Here is a 20,511-nt window from a genome sequence, read left to right as displayed (position 1 = left end):
CAGCACATTTAACACGTTGCAACAAGTTTGACCAGTTTGGATGAAACCATCTTAATGGAGATTTTGTACCATTTACTGTCAGAATAACTTTGATTTGAGGAATGGATGAAATGTAATGTCTGATGTGATGTCATGTGAAGTCCATTCATTGGAACATCTCCTGTTTCAGTATTACAACTGATGAAGGTGTTTGGATGAACATCAAAACATCTTGCTTGTATGTTTTAGTCCATTGTTTCAAATAAACCTTCATGTTAGAACTGGATGACATGTTTTGATGATTGGAATCAGTTCCAAGACATATTATATTCTATACAAGTGTTCAGACATTGTATTTCAGCATCCATGTGTTGCATGGAAGCAAAAAGTATTTTTTCTGTTGTAACATAAAAAGAGTGACAAGTTATATTATAGTTAATTCATGTTGAATAAAAAACACATTGGATTCATTTCAACATTTTATTTACATTTCTTCAAATTTCACATACAGGTTTTGTAAGTCATGTTTTTTCAAAACTCACTAATAAGCAGTCGTGTTAGAAATAAAAATGAAATGTGTTTCTCTAAGATTCATGAAGCAACCAGGGAACCGTTTGTCAGCCTCTGTGAAGTTCAACACAAATAGAAAACACATTTATTTAAATCTTCTCATTTTTGTGACAAAGCAGAAACCAAACATGTTCCTGAAGCACAGTCTCATCAGAGTTTAAATCAGTAAAGTTTCCTTTCAACTGGACGATACCTTGTGATGTTGGGCTCAAGCTGGACTTCCTGAATGAAATCTCCCAGTCTTTCATGACTTCATCTCTTTGTGAACTTTCATGTGGAGCAACAAAGTACTCTTTTGAGTGAAACTTTTTGCACAAGTTTCACAAGAATACGGCTTCTCACCTGTGTGAGTTTTCATGTGGCATAACATAGTACTCTGTTGAGTGAAACGTTTCCCACATGTTTCACAAGAATACGGCTTCTCCCCCGTGTGAATTCTCATGTGGCCCAACAAATGACTCTGTCGACTGAAACTTTTTGCACAAGTTTCACAAGAATACGGCTTCTCACCTGTGTGAGTTCTCATGTGGCATAACAAAGTACTCTGTTCAGTGAAACATTTCCCACATGTTTCACAAGAATACGGCTTCTCACCTGTGTGAGTTCTCATGTGGCGCAACAAACTACTCTGGCAACTGAAACGTTTTGCACAAGTTTCACAAGAATACGGCTTCTCACCTGTGTGAGTTCTCATGTGGACCAACAAATAACTCCGTTGACTGAAATTTTTCTTACATGTTTCACAAGGATATGGCTTCTCAAATGTGTGAGTTCTCACGTGGCGCAACAAAATACTCTGGCAACTGAAACGTTTCCCACATGTTTCACAAACTTTCATCTTCTTACCAGTGACGGTTCCTAAGTTCTGAGACAATTTCCGTTTTTTCGGGACAATTTCATCAGACGTTTCCTCACAAAGAAGCTTTTCCCCTTCAGCCTGCTGCTCTGACACAGGAACGTCGTCCACATGGTCACTATGAAATATGCTGATTTGTTTCTGCTCTGCATTTAGAGTTGATTCTGAGTCTAGATGTTTTGTCACATCGTGGACTTCAGAGTCATGAGAGAAGAACTGCTCAGTGTCTGGTACTTCTTCTGGTTCACTCAGGGAACGTTGCTCCTCAATAAAAGGAACCCTAAAGGAACCACTTTCCACCTTCAGTAGAAGCTGTTCTCCCTCCTGGCTGGTACCGGGTTCTTGTGAAGGTTCTGGTTCTTCTGGTTCCTCTTTGACCTGTGGAGGTTCTGGTTCATCTGGTTCCTCTTTGACCTGTGGAGGTTCTGGTTCATCTGCTTCCTCTTTGACCTGTGGAGGTTCTGGTTCTTCTGGTTCCTCTTTGACCTGTGGAGGTTCTGGTTCTTCCTGCTCTAGACCGTAGTTTGTTTCCTGTGTAAAGAGCTGCTCCTCCCTACAGTCATGGTGCAGTGGGAGCTCTGGAGGGACAAAAAAGTAAAGATAAAAGGTTAGTTACATTACTTCCACAGTTCCAGCTTTAAAAAAACAACAACCTGTGACTCAAGCAGTGAATTTGAAAACTGTTTACCATGCTACCTGAGATGGAGTGATACTGAAATGTCCTGCTTTTAAATGTTCTCAGGAAATGTCTCTTCAGAAAACATCAATGTCCACAACTTTATTGGGCGGTCCATGTGGGGTAAAGTAATTCCATCAGCCTCCCCCAACCCAAGTCGTCACCATGTCATGTCATGGTCAAATCAAATACAACAGAGACACACTGGTGAATATGGGATTATCACCATACTCCCATTTTTGTCCAAAATTTTGGAGAAAATTGTTTTCATTCAGATGAAGTCATTCTTGGATGAACATGAGATCCCAGAGGTTTTTCAGTCTGGTTTTAAGAACCTCCACAGTACTGAGTCAGCTTTATTAAGGGTTTTTAATGACATTTTAATGTTGAATGATTCTGGCCATACTGTGGCTCTGGTGCTGTTGGACCTAACTGCCGCGTTCGATACAGTCGATCATGAAATCCTCCTGTATCGCCTTGAAAATCTGGTTGGCATTCGAGGATGTGCCTTAAAATGGTTCAGATCCTATTTAACAGGGAGGAGTTTCTGTGTTAAAGTTGGGGATTGTGTTTCCTCCACAGCCCCTCTGTCGTATGGAGTACCGCAAGGGTCCATCCTTGGTCCTCTCCTGTTTTCATTGTACCTGCTCCCGCTAGGATCTGTTCTCCGTAGATTTGGGGTGTCATTTCACTTGTATGCGGATGACAGCCAAATCTATGTGCCCCTGAAGCGTGAGAATGCTTTCAGTGCCACTCAACTTTTGGAGTGTATTGAAGCAATCAAATCCTGGATGTCTGCTAACTTTTTACATTTTAATGACAGAAAGACTGAAGTCCTCCTAGTGGGGCCGAGCGCTTCTGGTACTGCCGCCCCGGTGAACCTAGGATCGCTGACACAGTTTGTCAAACCAACTGTTTCTAATCTGGGAGTAATGATGGATCAACATTTTAAATTTGACAAACAGATCAGTGCTGTGGTGAAGGCGAGTTTTTTCCATCTGAGGCAACTCGCAAAGATAAAATCCTCACTTTCAAAACATCATTTTGAAATCCTGATTCATGCTTTTGTCACGACACGGCTGGACTATTGCAACGCCCTGTACACCGGCATCAGTCAGTCCTTACTGACACGCCTGCAGCTGGTTCAGAACGCTGCAGCGCGCCTTTTGACTGGCTCACGAAAGCATGATCACGTTTCACCTATTCTCTCTTCTCTGCACTGGCTCCCAGTACAATTTAGAATTGATTTTAAAATTCTGTTATTTGTTTTCAAATGTCTTAATGACCTTGCCCCTCGTTACCTGTCCGACCTGCTCGTGTCGTACTCCCCAGCACGTTCACTCAGGTCAGCTGACCAAGCGTTGCTTTCGGTCCCCCAGACGCATCGCAAACTAAGAGGAGACCGAGCGTTTTCTGTGGTTGGTCCCAAACTGTGGAATGAGCTTCCTTTGTTCATTAGACAGGCTGACTCCCTTCATGTTTTTAAATCACATCTCAAAACACGCATGTTCTCCTTGGCTTTTAACCAGTGTTGAAGTTGACTTTTACTGCTATAAGTGTATTCTGTGCTGCCACTGTATTGTTGTATTTATAATTGTATTTTTATATTGTTGTACAGCACTTTCAACTGAGTTGTTTTTAATAGTGCTTTATAAATAAATTGGATTGGATTGGATACTACACAACTTGTACTGCCGATACGTCCTGGTCCAGCCAGATCCTGCGGGGGCCTTCCAACAACAACTAAAGACCCCGGCAGCGTAACAGGCCCCGGGGGAAATGAGCAGCCATCAGGAACAGGCTAAGGCTACAGAAACAACCAGCACTGCCAAGCATCCTGCTGGCTAACGTCCAGTCTCTGGACTACAAGCTGGACGAGCTCAGAGCCAGGATAAGGTACCGAAGGGACACAAGAGACTGCAACATCATCTGTCTCACAGAGACATGGCGGACCCCCACGATCCCAGACCACGCCATTCAACCAGCAGAGTTCTTCACAGTTCACCGAATGGACAGAACAGTTGAGTCGGTAAAGTCTAGAGGTGGAGGTTCTATGGGAGCTTGAAGCAAGGCTGATGTTTCTACGTGTAAAAACCAGGAAAGCTGCAGGACCTGATGGTATAACAAGTCTTGTCCTGAAAACCAGAACCAACCAGTTTGCATTGGAGTTCATGGAAATATTCAACCTCTGGCTCTGTAGTGGCTCCACCCACTCACCCCCTCCACAACAGCTGATTTCTCTAGTGGAGAAGAAAAGTAGTCCGTCCAGGTGATACGTGGAGTCCAGCATGTTGTGGTTCAGCAGGTCTCAGCAGTTCCTCATCTCTTTGTAGAAGTTCAGTCTCAGTCTGAGCAGATGGATCTTGTCCTCCAGGAAGTCGACGTTAGACAGGAACAGACTTGGAAGAGCGAGTCTGTTGTTAGCCATTAGCCTGGTTAGCACGTTGGGCTCACTGCTGCCTCCTTCTGGGCCTCTGTTTCCTAAAGTCTCTGTGTTTTAGTCCAAATCTCCGTCACGCTGTCTTGACATCTGGTTCCAGTCCCGCCTTATGGTTCCTCAGAAGACGAAGGTCATGAGCTCTGTATTTCAGACTCCGTCTGTTGTGCAAAAAGCAGCGGCTTCATCCAAAGTGTGAAACCAGTGGACAAACAAGTGGAGTGAAACCAGTTAAGAGAAATTTCACTGTCTGAAATGTTTCTTGAAACATGTCCTGTACGTTAAAGGAAACAGCAGCAATATGAGCAAACATCTCCAGCGTCAGCACCTGATGTAACGATTTGTGACAGGACTGGAGAAGACAACAACCAGTGAAAAAACTCTGGAACACGGACTGTGACATTGAAGATGTTTTAGTCAGTTTGGTCTTTTAGTTCATATGTTTACACAACCATCATATTTTCATTCCTTTCCTCCACATCAAACATACACAAGGTAATACACATTAAATGTACACCCTACTAATGTGAAACACCCAAACAAAGCAACCACAGTGTAGAGGCCAAAGAACAGTTCATAGTTTTGAATACAGTTAACATGATTAAAATGTGTTAAAAAGATGCATAGTTTAAATTGAAGGTTCATATGATAGTTAAAAACGTTAAAAGCACACTAGAATTCATGTTTTTATATGATTTGGTGCATGTTGATGAAAGAGGGTACTGCCCCTTTAAGACCGCATACGTGCGTGAGGGGAGCTGTTGATTTCAGGAAATGGGGAGACAGTGCTTGAGCGCTACAGGAGCAAACGGTTTTCTTACCTCTTCTTTTTGTCATTGTTAGTTAGTAATTTCAAGTGTTTTAGCCAGCTACATTCCTTTGTAAGTGAGTGGAATTATAACTTTGGAACTGAGTAATTAAACAGAGATTTTTATATTTTTTCTTTAATACAACAACGTTTCTGGAGTGGACTTTTGTGAAGTGTGTAGCTGGGCTAGCTACTGACACTGCCTGTGGAATATCATTTCTAACTGACAGTTGACGAAGGAGTAAGCCATTGCAAATTCTCAAGTCATTTCAAGCCTCTACATTTAGTAAGAAATCCCGCTTCACATTGGAAAAGGAGCCTTTGGAGAGGCTTGTGGAAAGTGGAACACATATTCAGGATTCAAGGAGGGACCCGAATGGACGTTCTCAGGTGGTGTACTGAGGCTGCAGGTGACTCGTGATTAGCTAGTTAGCGAGCTAGCTCTGGCTAACCGGCGGAGAGAACAAACAGGACATGTGTAATTACTGGAAGGACTGACCACAGAACAGTCATGGCGGGTACAGGAACAGAAGATACGGTAAGACCAACAGAGGACAAGGAAAAGAGAGTTGTTAAACCAACACTTAAAGGATTGGAGCATAATCTGCAAATGAAAATAACCTCAAGAAGAGCCATACTTGGTCAACTTATGGAGAAAAGGAAAGATCTGCATGCTTTAATGGATGATGATGCAAATGTAGAAAAAATAGCAAAGGAGCTGTTGACCAAATATAAAGGACTGATGAAGGAATTCAGTGAAGTAAATGTGCTTGTCAAAGACCTATTTTGCAAGATAGGACGTGAGGAGAATATGAACACAGATCAAAAGGACTGGTTTGAGCCAAGAAATAGTGAGCACATAGACTTTGTACAAGAAGTGAATGTATGGATACAAGTGGCTAAGTTACGCCAAGAAGAAGCTAAAAAGGTCAGCAACGAGATACAACCTGAAGATAGTGTATCAGTCACATCCAAGAAATCTAGAAAATCTAAGTTTACCAGCTCAGCTTCAACAACATCGTCAGCTCGTTCTGAACGCTTAAAGGTAGAGTTGGAAAGAGCTGCTCTGCTCGCAAAATCAGCTACTTTGAGAAGAAAACAGGCTTTAGAAGAACATGAACTACAGCTTAAGGCTGAAAGAGAAGAGTTAGAGCTACAAGCTGGACTCGCCACAGCTGATGCGCAATTGGCTGTGTTAAGAAAATATGAAGGTTCAGAAGTGTCAGGCAGAACCAAAGGAAGTAGAGTGGACATTTTAACGTCTACTTCAGTGAAGCAAGATGTCAGCTGCAGTGAGAGCAGCGTGGCCAACAGTGGGAGTCAACAAAGCCACACAATAAGAAGAAATGCAGGCGGCAATGCTACACAAGCTGCTGTATACTCAATGGATGACAGTCTAATTACGGTCATGCAACGCCAAAATGACATCACCGAAAGCCTAATAAAGCAACAGAAGCTCTCTGCATTACCACCACAGAATATTCCTATTTTCAGGGGAGATCCAATAGAATATCGTCTCTTCATGAGAGCGTTTGAACATGGTGTGGAGAGTAAGACTGAAAATAACAAGGATCGTCTTTACTATTTAGAACAACACACAAATGGACAGCCTAATGACTTGGTGCGCAGTTGCTTTCACATGGACTCAGAACAGGGCTATCCTGAAGCAAAGAGACTTCTGAAAGAACGCTTTGGTGATAAATATAAGATATCCATGGCCTACCTTGACAAAGCTTTAAACTGGCCCACCATGAAACCAGACGACACCAAAGCACTCGAATCATATGCCCTCTTTCTCACAAGCTGCAGTAATGCAATGTCAGACCTTGAGTACTTGGATGAGATGGAAAATGCTGCGAACATGCGCACGATCATCGCAAAGCTTCCCTACAGGCTGAGAGAGAGATTCAGGAGTGTCGCAATAGACATTCAGAAAAAGCAAGATCGCCGGACGAAGTTCAAAGATGTCGTAGTGTTCGTCAACACACAGGCTGAAATGGCATCACACCCTGTGTTCGGTGAAATCCCGGGACAAACAAAACGCCAAACAGACAGTAATACAGAAAGGTCAAGTGGAAAGAGAAATATCACAACACTGGCCACCGAAGTAAAAGCACAGAACGCTGAGAAAGGTGCTGCTGCTGAAAACAAGAAAACTCAGGAGAAGGGAACCAATGTGAACAAGGCCTTCAAGAAACCTTGCATCTTCTGTCATGGAGACCATATGATGGAACAATGTAAGAAACTTCAAAGAATGTTGCACAAGGAAAAATTGGAGTTCCTCAAGAGCAAAGGACTTTGCTTCAGCTGTCTTACAGCAGGACACATGAGTAAGGCCTGTGAAGAAAAGAAGAGCTGTCAGATATGTTCAGCCACACACCCTACACTCCTACATATAAAACAGAAACCCAAAGACTCATCAAAGGAAGAGGCTTTAAAAGAGGAGCCGAAGGACGAGTCTCTGAAGGAAGAGCAAACCGTGGTCAGCGGGTTCGTAGGCGCAGGGGACACAAGCACTCAGACTGGGGCTGGGGGCACCGATAGTATCCTCGCCATCGTTCCTGTCAAAGTAAAGGCAAAGAAAGGCAACAAGGTGCTGACTTATTATGCATTCCTGGATCCAGGGAGTAACGCTTCCTTCTGCACTAACAAGCTGGCGAACGACCTTCACCTGCAAGGAAAAAAAGTAAACATCCTACTCACCACTATGGGAGAAGAAAAGACAGTATCCTGCAATGCCGTACCAGACTTAGAAGTGAGCAGCCTAGAAGGCAATGACTTCATTGAGCTCAAAGAGGTTTTTACACAAAGGGTAATCCCAGTGAGTAAAGAGAATATTCCAACTCAAGAAGACATGGATAAGTGGCCACATCTGCAAGGTGTACAAATTCCTTCAATCAATGCAGATGTTGGTCTTCTGATTGGAACTGATGTGGCAAAAGCCTTGGAACCAGAGGTGGTAATCCGCAGTGTCAAGGATGGGCCGTATGCAGTGCGCACAGCCCTGGGATGGACAGTAAACGGACCACTGCGTGATAACATAAGAAGCCGAACGAAACATGGACACACACAGATCAAGATGAATCGCATCTCAGTGGCTCGATTGGAAGAGTTATGGATGCAGCAATTCAAGTGTGATTTTCCTGAGAACGCACAGGGAGAACAGTTGGAAATGTCCAAGGAAGATCAATTGTTCATGGACAGAGTTTCTGAATCAGCCAAGCTAGTCGATGGCCATTACTCTGTTTTCCGTTGAAGAACAAAAATGCAAAAATGCTCAACAACAAACCAGTGGCAGAGCAACGAGCGCTCAACATAAAGAAGAAACTTCAAAGAAACCAAATGTTCAGGGAGGACTACATCTGCTTCATGAACGACATGATAAACAAGGGCTATGCTGCAAAGGTTCCAGATCAAGAACTAAACCGAAGCGACGGAAAGGTGTGGTTTATCCCTCATCACGGCGTCTACCACCCGAAGAAGCAGAAAATACGAGTTGTATTTGACTGTGGAGCTTCATATCAAGGAACCACACTCAACGAACAACTACTGCAAGAACCCGACATGACAAGCAGTCTGATTGGCGTCTTAACAAGGTTTCGTCAAGAGAAAGTCGCAGTAATGGCGGATGTGGAATCAATGTTCCACCAGGTGAAAGTCCCATCAGAAGATGTTGATCTTCTTAGGTTCTTGTGGTGGCCGGAAGGTGACGTCTCACAAGACCTGCAAGAATACAGGATGGAGGTTCATTTGTTTGGCGCTACCTCCTCACCAAGCTGTGCTAGTTATGCGTTGAGAAGGTGTGCAGAAGATAACAAAAACAACTTTGATACATCAGTAGTGGATACAGTCTTACATAATTTTTATGTCGACGACTGTTTGAGATCAGTTGCCTCTGAACAAGAAGCAGTCAAACTATACCAAGACTTGAAGGTTATCTGTCAAACAGGAGGATTTAGACTAACGAAATGGATGACCAACAATCGAGATGTGTTGTCAAGCATTCCACATGAGGACCGGGCAACAGAAGTGAAAGATCTCGACCTTGACCAGGATTCAATCGCGATCGAGAGAGCTCTTGGGGTACAGTGGTGTATCCAGTCAGATCAGTTCAAGTTCCACGTGAACATCCAGCAGAAGCCTCTCACCAGAAGGGGAATCTTGTCAATGATGAGTTCAGTCTACGACCCACTGGGGATGTTGTCTCCAGTCATTCTGCCGGCCAGAAACATCCTGCAAGAACTGTGCAGACTGAGAACAGGATGGGATGACGTTGTGCCAGACTACCTTGGACGACGATGGTCAACGTGGATGGAAGAGCTTCATCAGCTCACTGACTTTGGAGTGGATCGGTGCTTCAAGCCACCAGAGTTTGGAGAAATAGTGGAGGCTCGATTACATCACTTTAGTGACGCGAGTGAAACAGGCTATGGTACTGTTACTTACCTAGTCCAGAAGAACAGCCGCAACCAAATACACTGCTCATTCGTCTTGGGAAAGGCAAGGGTTGCCCCTCTCAAGCCCACAACCATTCCACGTTTGGAGCTGACGGCAGCTGCCTTAGCTGTGAAGGTGGATGTCATGCTAAAGAAAGAACTACAGCTGCCTCTGATAGACTCCAAGTTCTGGACGGACAGCACCGCCGTACTCAAGTACATAGCAAACGAGAACATTAGATTCAAAACATTTGTGGCGAACAGGGTCGCTACAATCTTACAAGCATCAAGTGTGGAGCAATGGAGCTACATCAACACACAGTTGAATCCAGCTGATTACGCTTCTAGAGGACAAAAAGTGAGTGTCTTCACACAGAATGAAGTTTGGATCTCAGGGCCTGCCTTCCTCAGCAAGCCAGAAAAGGAATGGCCAGACAAGTCTGATCTTCTAGAGGAGCTTACAGTCGCAGATCCTGAGGTCAAGAAAGGCATACTTGTTAACGCTACAACAGTAGAAGAAAGTACTGATGTAATGCAACAACTAACAGAATACTTCTCTTCATGGATACGGCTAAAGAAGGCGGTGGCGTGGCTCACTCGAGTCAAAGGAACCCTGGTAAACCTGTCAAAGAAGAGAAAGGAAGTTAATGGATTATACAACGATCAAGAACAAGTGAACAAAGAAATGACAAGCTCCAAGAGGAGTCTCAAACAAACTTTCTTGACCGTGGATGATTTGCTACAAGCAGAACTGGATATCATCCGCCACTGTCAGCATAGGAATTTCCGAGAGGAAATATCTGCTCTTCAGAGAAAAGAGCTCGTCAAGAGAAGTAGTCGGATCTACAGACTGAATCCTCAACTTCAAGAGGGAATCCTTCGTGTTGGAGGGAGGCTCAGTCGCGCATCCATGCCGGTCGAATCGAAACACCCAATGCTTCTGCCAAAAGACCATCGCGTGGCTGGCCTGATTCTTCAGGACGCACATGAGCGGCTGGGACACAGTGGACGCAATCATGTCTTGTCTCACGTGCATCAAAGATACTGGATTGTCGACGCTCCCTCAGCAATCAGGAAAATGCTGTCTCGCTGTACTACCTGTCGGAGACAACATGGTGCAGCAGGCACACAAATGATGGCGGACTTACCAAGAAACAGAGTTGTACCGGACGAACCACCTTTCACTAGAAGTGGAGTGGATCTGTTTGGACCATTCGATGTAAAACGTGGAAGATTGTCTAGAAAAAGGTATGGAGTCATATTTACTTGCCTCGCAAGTCGTGCCGTCCACATCGAAATGGCAACGTCTCTGGAAACAGACTCTTTTATTCACGCTCTGCGTGGCTTCATTGCAAGGAGAGGTCAAGTGAAGGAAATGCGATCTGACAATGGGACGAACTTTGTTGGAGCTGAACGTGAGCTCAGAAAGGCTATAAAAGAGTGGAATACCTCACAAATCGAGAACAGCATGCTCCAACGTGACATCAAATGGATATTCAATCCACCATCCGGATCACACCATGGAGGGGTGTGGGAGAGAATCATCCGCTCCATCAGAAAGATTATGGTTGCTACGTTGAGAGAACAAAGTTTGGATGAGGAAGGTCTTCAAACATTCTTCTGTGAATGTGAGGCTATTCTGAACAGTAGGCCTATTACAATGCCTTCAAACGATATGAATGACCTGGAAGCTCTCACCCCACAGCACTTGCTGCTGCTTAAGACTCAACCTAACTTACCACCGGGACTCTTCCAGAGAGATGACACTTACGCGCGTAAAAGATGGAAGCAAGTTCAGTATATGAGCGATCTATTCTGGAAACGTTGGACCAAAGAGTATCTGCCTCTACTCCAAAAAAGACAGAAATGGAACCATCCATCACGGAACTTCATCCCAGGAGATGTAGTCTTGATCGTCGACGAGTCAGCGCCTAGGGGATCCTGGCTGATGGGAAGGATCATCAAGACTGTGGAGGATGAACATGGAATGGTCCGCAAGGTTCGAGTCAAAACGAAGACTAATGAACTCGAGAGGCCTATCACGAAGCTCTGCTTACTTCAAGAAGCAGCATGAAAAAGACTGTTACTTACCTGAGTGTTACTCAGAAGAAAGACATTCTTCAGCTAAGTTGTAATTGTTTCTACCTTAGAAAGCAATTAGGGGCCGGGTATGTAGAGGTCAAAGAACAGTTCATAGTTTTGAATACAGTTAACATGATTAAAATGTGTTAAAAAAGATGCATAGTTTAAATTGAAAGTTCATATGATAGTTAAAAACGTTAAAAGCACACTAGAATTCATGTTTTTATATGATTTGGTGCATGTTGATGAAAGAGGGTACTGCCCCTTTAAGACCGCATACGTGCGTGAGGGGAGCTGTTGATTTCAGGAAATGGGGAGACAGTGCTTGAGAGCTACAGGAGCAAACGGTTTTCTTACCTCTTCTTTTTGTCATTGTTAGTTAGTAATTTCAAGTGTTTTAGCCAGCTACATTCCTTTGTAAGTGAGTGGAATTATAACTTTGGAACTGAGTAATTAAACAGAGATTTTTATATTTTTTCTTTAATACAACAACGTTTCTGGAGTGGACTTTTGTGAAGTGTGTAGCTGGGCTAGCTACTGACACTGCCTGTGGAATATCATTTCTAACTGACAGTTGACGAAGGAGTAAGCCATTGCAAATTCTCAAGTCATTTCAAGCCTCTACACACAGAACGCTGATTTCAAAAAGAAAAAGGGAGCAAGAGAACAAAAACTGAACTGAAACAGGCTGTTCATCAAAGGTTTAAGACCAGCTGAACAAAGATCCTAATTCTTTCTCGTCAGAGAATAAAACTTTATTCCACCTTTGAACGTCCCATGTTTGCTGCTCCCTTGAAAAGTCCAAACCAACAACTTAGTATTGTTGAAGGAGACGTGGCCTTTGAAGAATTATTTAGTTTTCCAAGTCCTTCCCTCACAGATGCCGTCTGATGGTTCTTGGGCTGCAGTCAGCACCAGTCATGGTCTTAATTTGGGTTGGAGGATCGTCCAGTGTCTGGACAGACAGCCAATCAGATCCTCCGGCTCGATGCTGGTGACATTTTATTGGGTCGACCACTTGACTTTTACGTTCCATAACCCTCAGGATCTTTGAAGAAATTCAAAATGACTGTCTTTCTGCGTCCAACCTCAGCAGCCAGGACTCGTTGTGAGAGGCTTTGCTTCTGCAGCTCAACAATCCTGCCTTGCTCAAAGACACTGAGCCTTTTTACCTCTGCCATCAGGAGGTCTCGACAGTGTGATCACTTGTCAGAAAATGACATGGAATCAACATTTCTGTGCAGATTTTGGCTTTTAAAGACTTTTGATCAGCAGATGAACAAACTGTTTCAGTTAAATTGTTGTTTTCAATAAGTTGTCTGCTTGTGGAGGCAGAGAAGGACGAGACTGACGAAGAAGTCAAGTCGGTTTTTCTTTATTGCCTCCAGCAACATGACCGTTCACCTGTCAAACATTTCTCTCTTGCATCACCGCACTTCCTCTTTTAATGCCTCCCCGTCATTTCTAATCATTGCAGATATGCTGTGCAAGACATTTAGAGTTTAACATAGATTTTACACAGTAAATGTACTTTGTTAAAGTTCTGCTACTATTTACAGTCGAGTTGAGAAGGAATATTTCTTTGAGGAAAAAGGGAGATGTGTTTAATAAAGTGTAACATTGAGCTGTTGCTGTGATTACACTACCACACCAGAGGGGGCGCTGTGTGGCTGAGTTGAACTAGAGAGTGGAGAAGACTGGGTGTATTTGGAGTTACCAGTCTGGTGATTAAAGATTTCAAAAACCATCAGAGACACAAATCCTGCTTCTGTCTGCGGTGGATAAACCAAACAGTCATAACGATGGAGATCCTCCACCCGTCACATTCATGTGTTCATTCACACTTTTCCATACCTGTTCTGTGCAACTTGATTTGAGGGTTCAGGATCATGTCCAGCAGTCTGCGCTGATGATCCCTCTTCTCCTGGTACTGGAGGATAGTTTGTTGAAACAGGGTGAATATTTCCACAGCAGCAGCAGTCAGTCGCTGGGTGGTCCAGTCTCTCACAGAGTCGTGGGAATTGTCACGTTCACCATCAGTAACAGTCTCCTCAACACCACCCTCCTCCTCTTTAATGCGTGGAGCTTCATGTTCCTCCTGCTCCACTCTGGACCTCGTCTTTTGGTGACCAATATGTTGCTGTGGACTCTCTGGAGGGAAACAAGACAAAGGTCACTGATGTGATGATGTGAATATTTTACAGTGAAGGACGGATGAGACAGGACAGGCTACATTTAAAATACAAAGATTTACAAAGTAAAAGTCTGACAGTAGCTGTGGCCTTTTAAGAATAAATGAGAAAACTGTCTGGATGCAACATGAGCTTCTCTGAGCTCAGAAACATTAAGGTTGGTACACACTCCAGGATTCTTCTTAGCTTCACAGATGAAGAGCCACACACTTGATGATGACATAAGACCAGATCTCTTCTGATCTGATAGTGTGTGGTGTGACTACCGAGCTCACCACACTAACTCATTCTTCAGCAGAGTATCAGGCTCTTCACGCTCAATACAGTAAAACCTCTGATGTAGGGACACCCTAAAATCCAAGGGCAAGTGTCCCCCGAAGACAAAGTGTCCTCTATTCGGAGGGACGGGTCAAGAGGACAAATTGTAGGACCTGTTGATATTGAACAAACCAAACACCAAATATGTTTTGGTTATTTAAAAGCACATAACTGAACCAATACAAAGATGTATACAATTGAATTGAATTTGTATAAATCCTCTATAACCTCCTTGCTTGGTGGGACCAGACTGGAGCCTCTTGGTCAGTTTAGGCCCACGGGCCTTATGTTCTCTGCTGTAAAGGGAAAGTGACGCCAAGGCCCATCTATGCTACGCCTGACATCAAAATGGTCATCCACCCTGTGCGCTCGGCTCCGACCCTCTGCGGTCAGACTGCTCATGCTCCAGAGCTACTGGACGCTGGTATGAGATCCTCCGTCTCCCCGTCTGAACAATTCCAATTTAAGAGTAAATAAAGATCCAGAGACTCAGAACTCCTGAAGTGAAACATAAACTACTCGAGGAAAGGTGGAGAACGCCGAGCAGCAGAAGTGGAGATAGTTTCAGGATCGTTACGTTACGGAACGTTAAGGAAGAGAACCAGGACTGGAGTATGGAGGCAATGGTGTAGCACCCGCAACCTGAATATTCCAATAATCTGGTCAAGCCCAAGTATTTAGGCTGCTTCAGTGTCGCTCAGCTTGAAATTCACCAGGAAAACCAGTCCGTTGTCCTGGTCAGGCAGGTTGTCCTCATTGAGGTGTGTTAACAGGTAAATATGTGTCTGTGCTCAGTGACGTGTCCAGTACAGGGTGGAGCTCTTACCGGCTCTTATTTATTTTTTTATGTCACAAAGATCGCTCTAAACACTCCGTCTCCGCTGCTCTGCTCTGACTATCCCACGTGGGCGGAACAATCCAGGCACCAATCAGGATAATCTAACAATAGGGAGGTCATTTTCCAAGAGATCTGATTGGTCCGGAGACGGAGCTTTAATGCTCTGCAGTCAGACGTCAGAGTTCTAGTGATGGGAAACCCGACTCCTGAAACGGACTCAAGGGTTTAGGAGTCGTTCATCCCAGTGAACCGGGTGTCTGAGTCATTGGAGTCATTTGATTCAGTTCACATGCGCATCATTTCCAGCCTCTCCAGGACCTGGAGGCTCAGCTGAACCGCGTCATGAAGCACCAGGCGCCTCATGTGTTAATAGGAAGATGCTGAAACACTTGTGAGGGAAATAAACAATAAGTACACTAGTTTTTAGTGGCACTGGTGTCTTTATTCTACATTATTTGTGGTGTTTTTGAGGTTTATTTGAACCAGGAACTAAGTTAAGTAAAATAATTTAACATAAAGTAAATACCAGGTCCCGTATTCACAAAGCATCCTGAGACTAAAAGAAGCTCTGAGTGACGTCATTCTTAGAAAAACTCTTTGAATTCCTTGAATTTTAAGATTTTTCTTACAATATTTCCTTCCTGAGATAAAAGTAATTCACAAAGTATCTTAAGCCCTAAAAGAGCTCCGGAGGTGGAAAACCGCTAAGAGTAGTGAGGAGGACTTTTAAGAAGACGAAGAGTTTCTTAAAGAGACAAGATGGTGGAAAGACAAAGAAAGGAAAGATGTTCTCCGTTTGTTTAAAGACAAAGATTTAATCTACAGGAAGAATGTTTGTGGTCGACCTCATCAGGGAGGAGCTAACAGCACTGCTCTCCTGTCCAGTTGGGCTTTCTACTTCTTTTTTGGTTTCCATTCCATTTCTTGTTTACATCATTCTGCCAAATCACATCTATTTTTATAAGAACTCCACCATCACAGGACTTGATGACGCTGCGTCTCCTCCACCATTAATATCTTTATAATACATTAAGAGGTCAAAATAACCAGCGTGGACAGAAAAGAGAACAATAATCAAATCAATGTAATAATCAGCATGTGAACAAGGAAAGTTCAATCATTTTAAGATGTGTACAAATTTAATACATTTTTCTAAGTTTCATCATCATGACATAAAGTAATTTTCATGATTCATAATTTTACTCTCCATTCATTACGAGGAGCACAGAGGCTTTTTTTCTTTCTTCCTTTCTCTAACAACCAATCAGCTTTCAGCAGCCGGCATCATACAGAGCAACAGGGTCGACCACTCCTCCTCACTAAGATCAAAGTTGCTTTCAACTCTTTGATCAGAGTTGCTCATAAAAACTTCCTCAATCACTTTGAAGCTGAGATTCCTTACTAGGAACTTTTAGTCTAAGTTAGGAGCTCTGAGACTCTGAGACGCTTCGTTAATACGGGCTCTGATATCCAGAGAGGCAAATATACAGTTTCCTTTTTTTAGATGTATGATTTTAAAGTTTCATTTTTTCCTAAAAAATTCAGATTTTCTTCTTATAAATTTCAAAAATAGTTTTACTAGTAATAATAAATCATGTGACGTTAAATGGGTGGAACTAATTATAGGGGACAGTATTAAACGTCACACATTACATGCTACAGTCGTATTTTAATGATATTTATTATGTACTGATTCATGTATTTATTTCTACAAGCTTTGTGAAACAAACAATGTGTGTTTTTTTCCTCCGCCGTCACTCAGAAACTTTCTGAGTGCCGCTGCAGACTTTCAGGTAAGGGAGGGGCGGAGCAGCTCGCCAAACGACTCTACGTACCAAAGATTCAGAGGAGCTGAACGACTCTACGGACCAACGATTCAGAGGAGCTGAACGACTCTACGGACCATCGATTCAGAGGAGCTGAACGACTCTACGGACCAACGATTCAGAGGAGCTGAACGACTCTACGGACCAACGATTCAGAGGAGCTGAACGACTCTACGAACCAACGATTCAGAGGAGCTGAACGACTCTACGTCCCATCGATTCAGAGGAGCTGAACGAGTCACGAGTTGAAGGAGCCGGTAGCAGCTATTAGCGGTAGCGGTTATTAGTGGTAGCAGCTATTAGCGGTAGCAGCACAGCTGGTTTTCCCACAGGGCGACTAAAGTGAGTAATATGATGTATTTATTATTGCTGTCAATCGATTAAAAAAAAATTACCAATTAATTGCACAATTTTCTGTAATTAATTGCGATTAATCGCATTGTTTTTCTGCTGAAGACTGAAGCTTGTAATGAATATTTATTCAGGGAAAACCACGGAGCTAATGTCGACTCAACACACAGAGACTATATTTAAATTCAAAGACTATTTTTATAAACGTCATTTTAACTTTGGTGAAACTGTTTCTGTCAAAGAAAAGCGAAATAATAAAAACATTAATTAATTAATTAATAAACATCTAACACACACGCACACACACACACACACACACACACACACACACACACACACACACACACACACACACACACACACACACACACACACACACACACACACACACACACACACACACACACACACACACACACACACACACACACACACACACACACACACACACACACACACACACACACACACACTAAACAGGAGAGCCAGGGAAAGAGAGAAAGAAGAGAAATTAGTATTTCCTCCAGTTTTAGCAGTTTGGTGGCTCCTGGTCAGCCGACATGGCAACCTGCTGTTTTGCTGCAGAATTACTTCTGTGGTTAAATTCAGCTTTTCAAAGTAAAGCTAATCACTTTCACTTTCTCAATCCGCAGTCAGGAAACTTTCTGCCTTAATATTATTCCTCTGGGTATTGTGCTGCTCTGGAGTCCCGGTGCTGCGCCCAGAGATGCTGCACGTGCTGCTGGAGTAAGGGAGTAAAAAAACGTTTCAAATCAATTAATTACATTACTGCGTTATTTTTGACAGCACTAATATTTATAAGGTACAGTTGGAGTAGCAGCAGCACAACAGTGACGTTTGTGTTTTCCTCTCTGCAGCTGGACGGCTGGAGCAGGAATGACTCAGTGAACCAGTTAATGAACGTGATGACTCGTGAGTCACCGTTCATTAAAGTGACTCACGGGTTTTGAACGATTCGTTCAAACTGGAACATCACTACAGAGTACTGGGTGATTTATCCTGGTGAGAAGTGAATCTGCTTCGCAGAACTGAAAACCCAGGGTTAATCCTGAAGTTACCTCGATAAGAGAAAATGCTGAGTCATAATAAAGGCCTGATGTTGATTTGTAGCAACATGTTTGTTTACATCTACATGCCGTGTTTTACACTGAAGTCACGTTTGACTCAGTGAGATTTGGAATATTGAGCGTGAGCCCTGAGGGGACGCTAAAATAAAGAAATGGCCACAGATTTGGATTTAAACTCGCTGGAGACCAGAGACTGTACCCAGGGTGCTACAAAACAAGACACCCTGACCTCAAAACATCTCTAATCTTCATTGGACTCCCATGACAACCAGAGGTTGTTTACATTCTCTCCTAGGATAAAGACGCAACAAAGGCTCTGCCCCCCACCTCACCCTTATCTTCACACCCTTTCCCCCCGAGGAACTATCTCTGACCAGAACTTATCCGAGGTCGTCTCACATCATCAGAGGCCGGACTGACTCAGAACGGTCCCCGCCCCCCCCCCCAGCGGTTGAGGGGTCTCTTCGTGGTCGCGCCGGAAACTGGCTGCGTAGCAAATGGGACGCTCGTGATCGACTGGGGGTAACCTCTCTCCTGCAACCCCCACACCCCCCACCCCCCCCCCCCCCCCCACCCACCCGCCCCACCCCATGGAATCCTATGTGCTCTGTCTTGTGACATGTATTATGTTGTAATATGCTGGATGCTAAATGTGCTGAGGTGTTTTTTTCTTATATTCCAGACTTTACTCTAAGGAGTACTGTCTGCAATGTGACTTCTTTTTTCTCCTCCCTCTCCCAATGTTGTCTTCTTCTTTCCATCTGTGCTTGATGTAATTTCGTTGTACTGAAAAGTAGAATGACAATAAAATGAATCTTGATCTTGAAACGTGAAGAGCCTGATACTCTGCTGAAGAACTAGTTAGTGTGGTGAGACCGGTAGTCACACCACACACTATCAGATCAGAAGAGATCTGGTCTTTTGTCATCATCAAGTGTGTGGCTCTTCATCTGTGAAGCTTTGAAGAATCCTGGACTGTGTACCAATACAGGTACTCATGACGTCACACCCCGTGCTGCTCAGCTCCTCTCGGAGTAGAACACACACTTCAGGATTTCTCACAGTAAATATTGAACATGATAATCTAGGATCTCTCCTTCTGAGCCGATCAGACCAGATAGAATCCCTCTCAACACTCCCCACACCACAGGAAAATCAGACTCCAGGTTGTTTCCAGAGTCCAACAATCTGGTCTTTGCTCCCGATGCTCGGGGGGAGATCGGGACAAACATTAGTCCGATTATCCTGAAGTGCGGCTTTAGTGGGAAGTTTCCAGTTTGACCTGGTTCCTTCACACGTTTCCTCACCTGTTCTGTGCAACTTGATTCGAGGTTTCCAGATGTTTTGCAGCAGTTTTCGTTGCCGGTCAATCTCCTCCTCGTGCAGGACGATAGTTTGTTCAAACACGGTGAATATTTCTCCAGCAGCAGCAGTTAGTCGCTCGTTGATAAAGTCTCTCAAAACCTGAACTGAACTCATTGTTGCTGCACGAGATGAAGCTTTTCCTCTCAGACTCCAGACGGCGCGTGTTGATGACGTGTCGTTATCTTGTGCTGCATTCACAGGTAGTCGGACATTAGGCTTTCACACTCTTTAATACCACATTTTCTCCCGCTGTGTGTGTGTGTATAGTGTGTACCACAATATGTATCAGTGTGTATCACAGCGTGTATCAGTGTGTATTACAGTGTGTATCACAGTGTTTATCAGTGTGTATCAGTGTGTTTACAGTGTGCATCAATGTGTATCAGTGTGTATCACAGTGTATTAGTGTGTATTACAGTGTGTATCACAGTGTGTATCCGTGTGTATCACAGTTTGAATCACAGTGTGTATCAGTGTGTATCACAGTGTGTATCAGTGTGTATCAGTGTGTATCACAGTGTGTATCAGTGTGTATCAGTGTGTATCACAGTGTGTATCAGTGTGTATCAGTGTGTATCACAGTGTGTATCAGTTTGAATCACAGTGTGTATCAGTGTGTATCACAGTGCGTATCAGTGTGTCTCACAGTGTGTATCAGTTTGAATCACAGTGTGTATCAGTGTGTATCA

At 43.6% G+C, this 20,511-nt stretch overlaps 1 protein-coding gene across 1 annotated transcript; it reads right to left on the bottom strand.

Annotated features, from left to right (window-relative positions):
• Positions 1 to 447: 447 nt before the first annotated feature.
• On the bottom strand, positions 448 to 20,018 carry LOC308125301 (uncharacterized protein). The gene is made up of 3 exons (XM_080488951.1): positions 19,765 to 20,018; positions 13,699 to 13,995; positions 448 to 1,983 (listed from the first exon to the last, which is right to left on the bottom strand). The coding sequence occupies exons 1-3, from the start codon at positions 19,934 to 19,936 to the stop codon at positions 794 to 796; spliced, it is 1,659 nt and encodes a 552-aa protein (XP_080345077.1). The 5' UTR covers positions 19,937 to 20,018; the 3' UTR covers positions 448 to 793.
• Between the last annotated feature and the right edge of the window lie 493 nt (positions 20,019 to 20,511).

This window comes from Lipophrys pholis, assembly GCF_963383615.2.
Source record: "Lipophrys pholis genome assembly, chromosome: 20".
Taxonomy (NCBI): Eukaryota; Metazoa; Chordata; class Actinopteri; order Blenniiformes; family Blenniidae; genus Lipophrys; species Lipophrys pholis.
The sequence above is the reverse complement of the archived record's forward strand: the minus strand, read 5'-3'. Positions and strand labels throughout refer to the sequence as shown.

Coding starts and splice junctions, on each gene's coding strand:
- LOC308125301 (XM_080488951.1), bottom strand. CDS start 19,936: ATGAGTTCAGTTCAGGTTTTGAGAGACTTTATCAACGAGCGACTAACT. Junction 13,996..19,764: donor AATCAAGTTGCACAGAACAG/GTGAGGAAACGT, acceptor GTTTCCCTCCAG/AGAGTCCACAGCAACATATT. Junction 1,984..13,698: donor AATCAAGTTGCACAGAACAG/GTATGGAAAAGT, acceptor TTGTCCCTCCAG/AGCTCCCACTGCACCATGAC.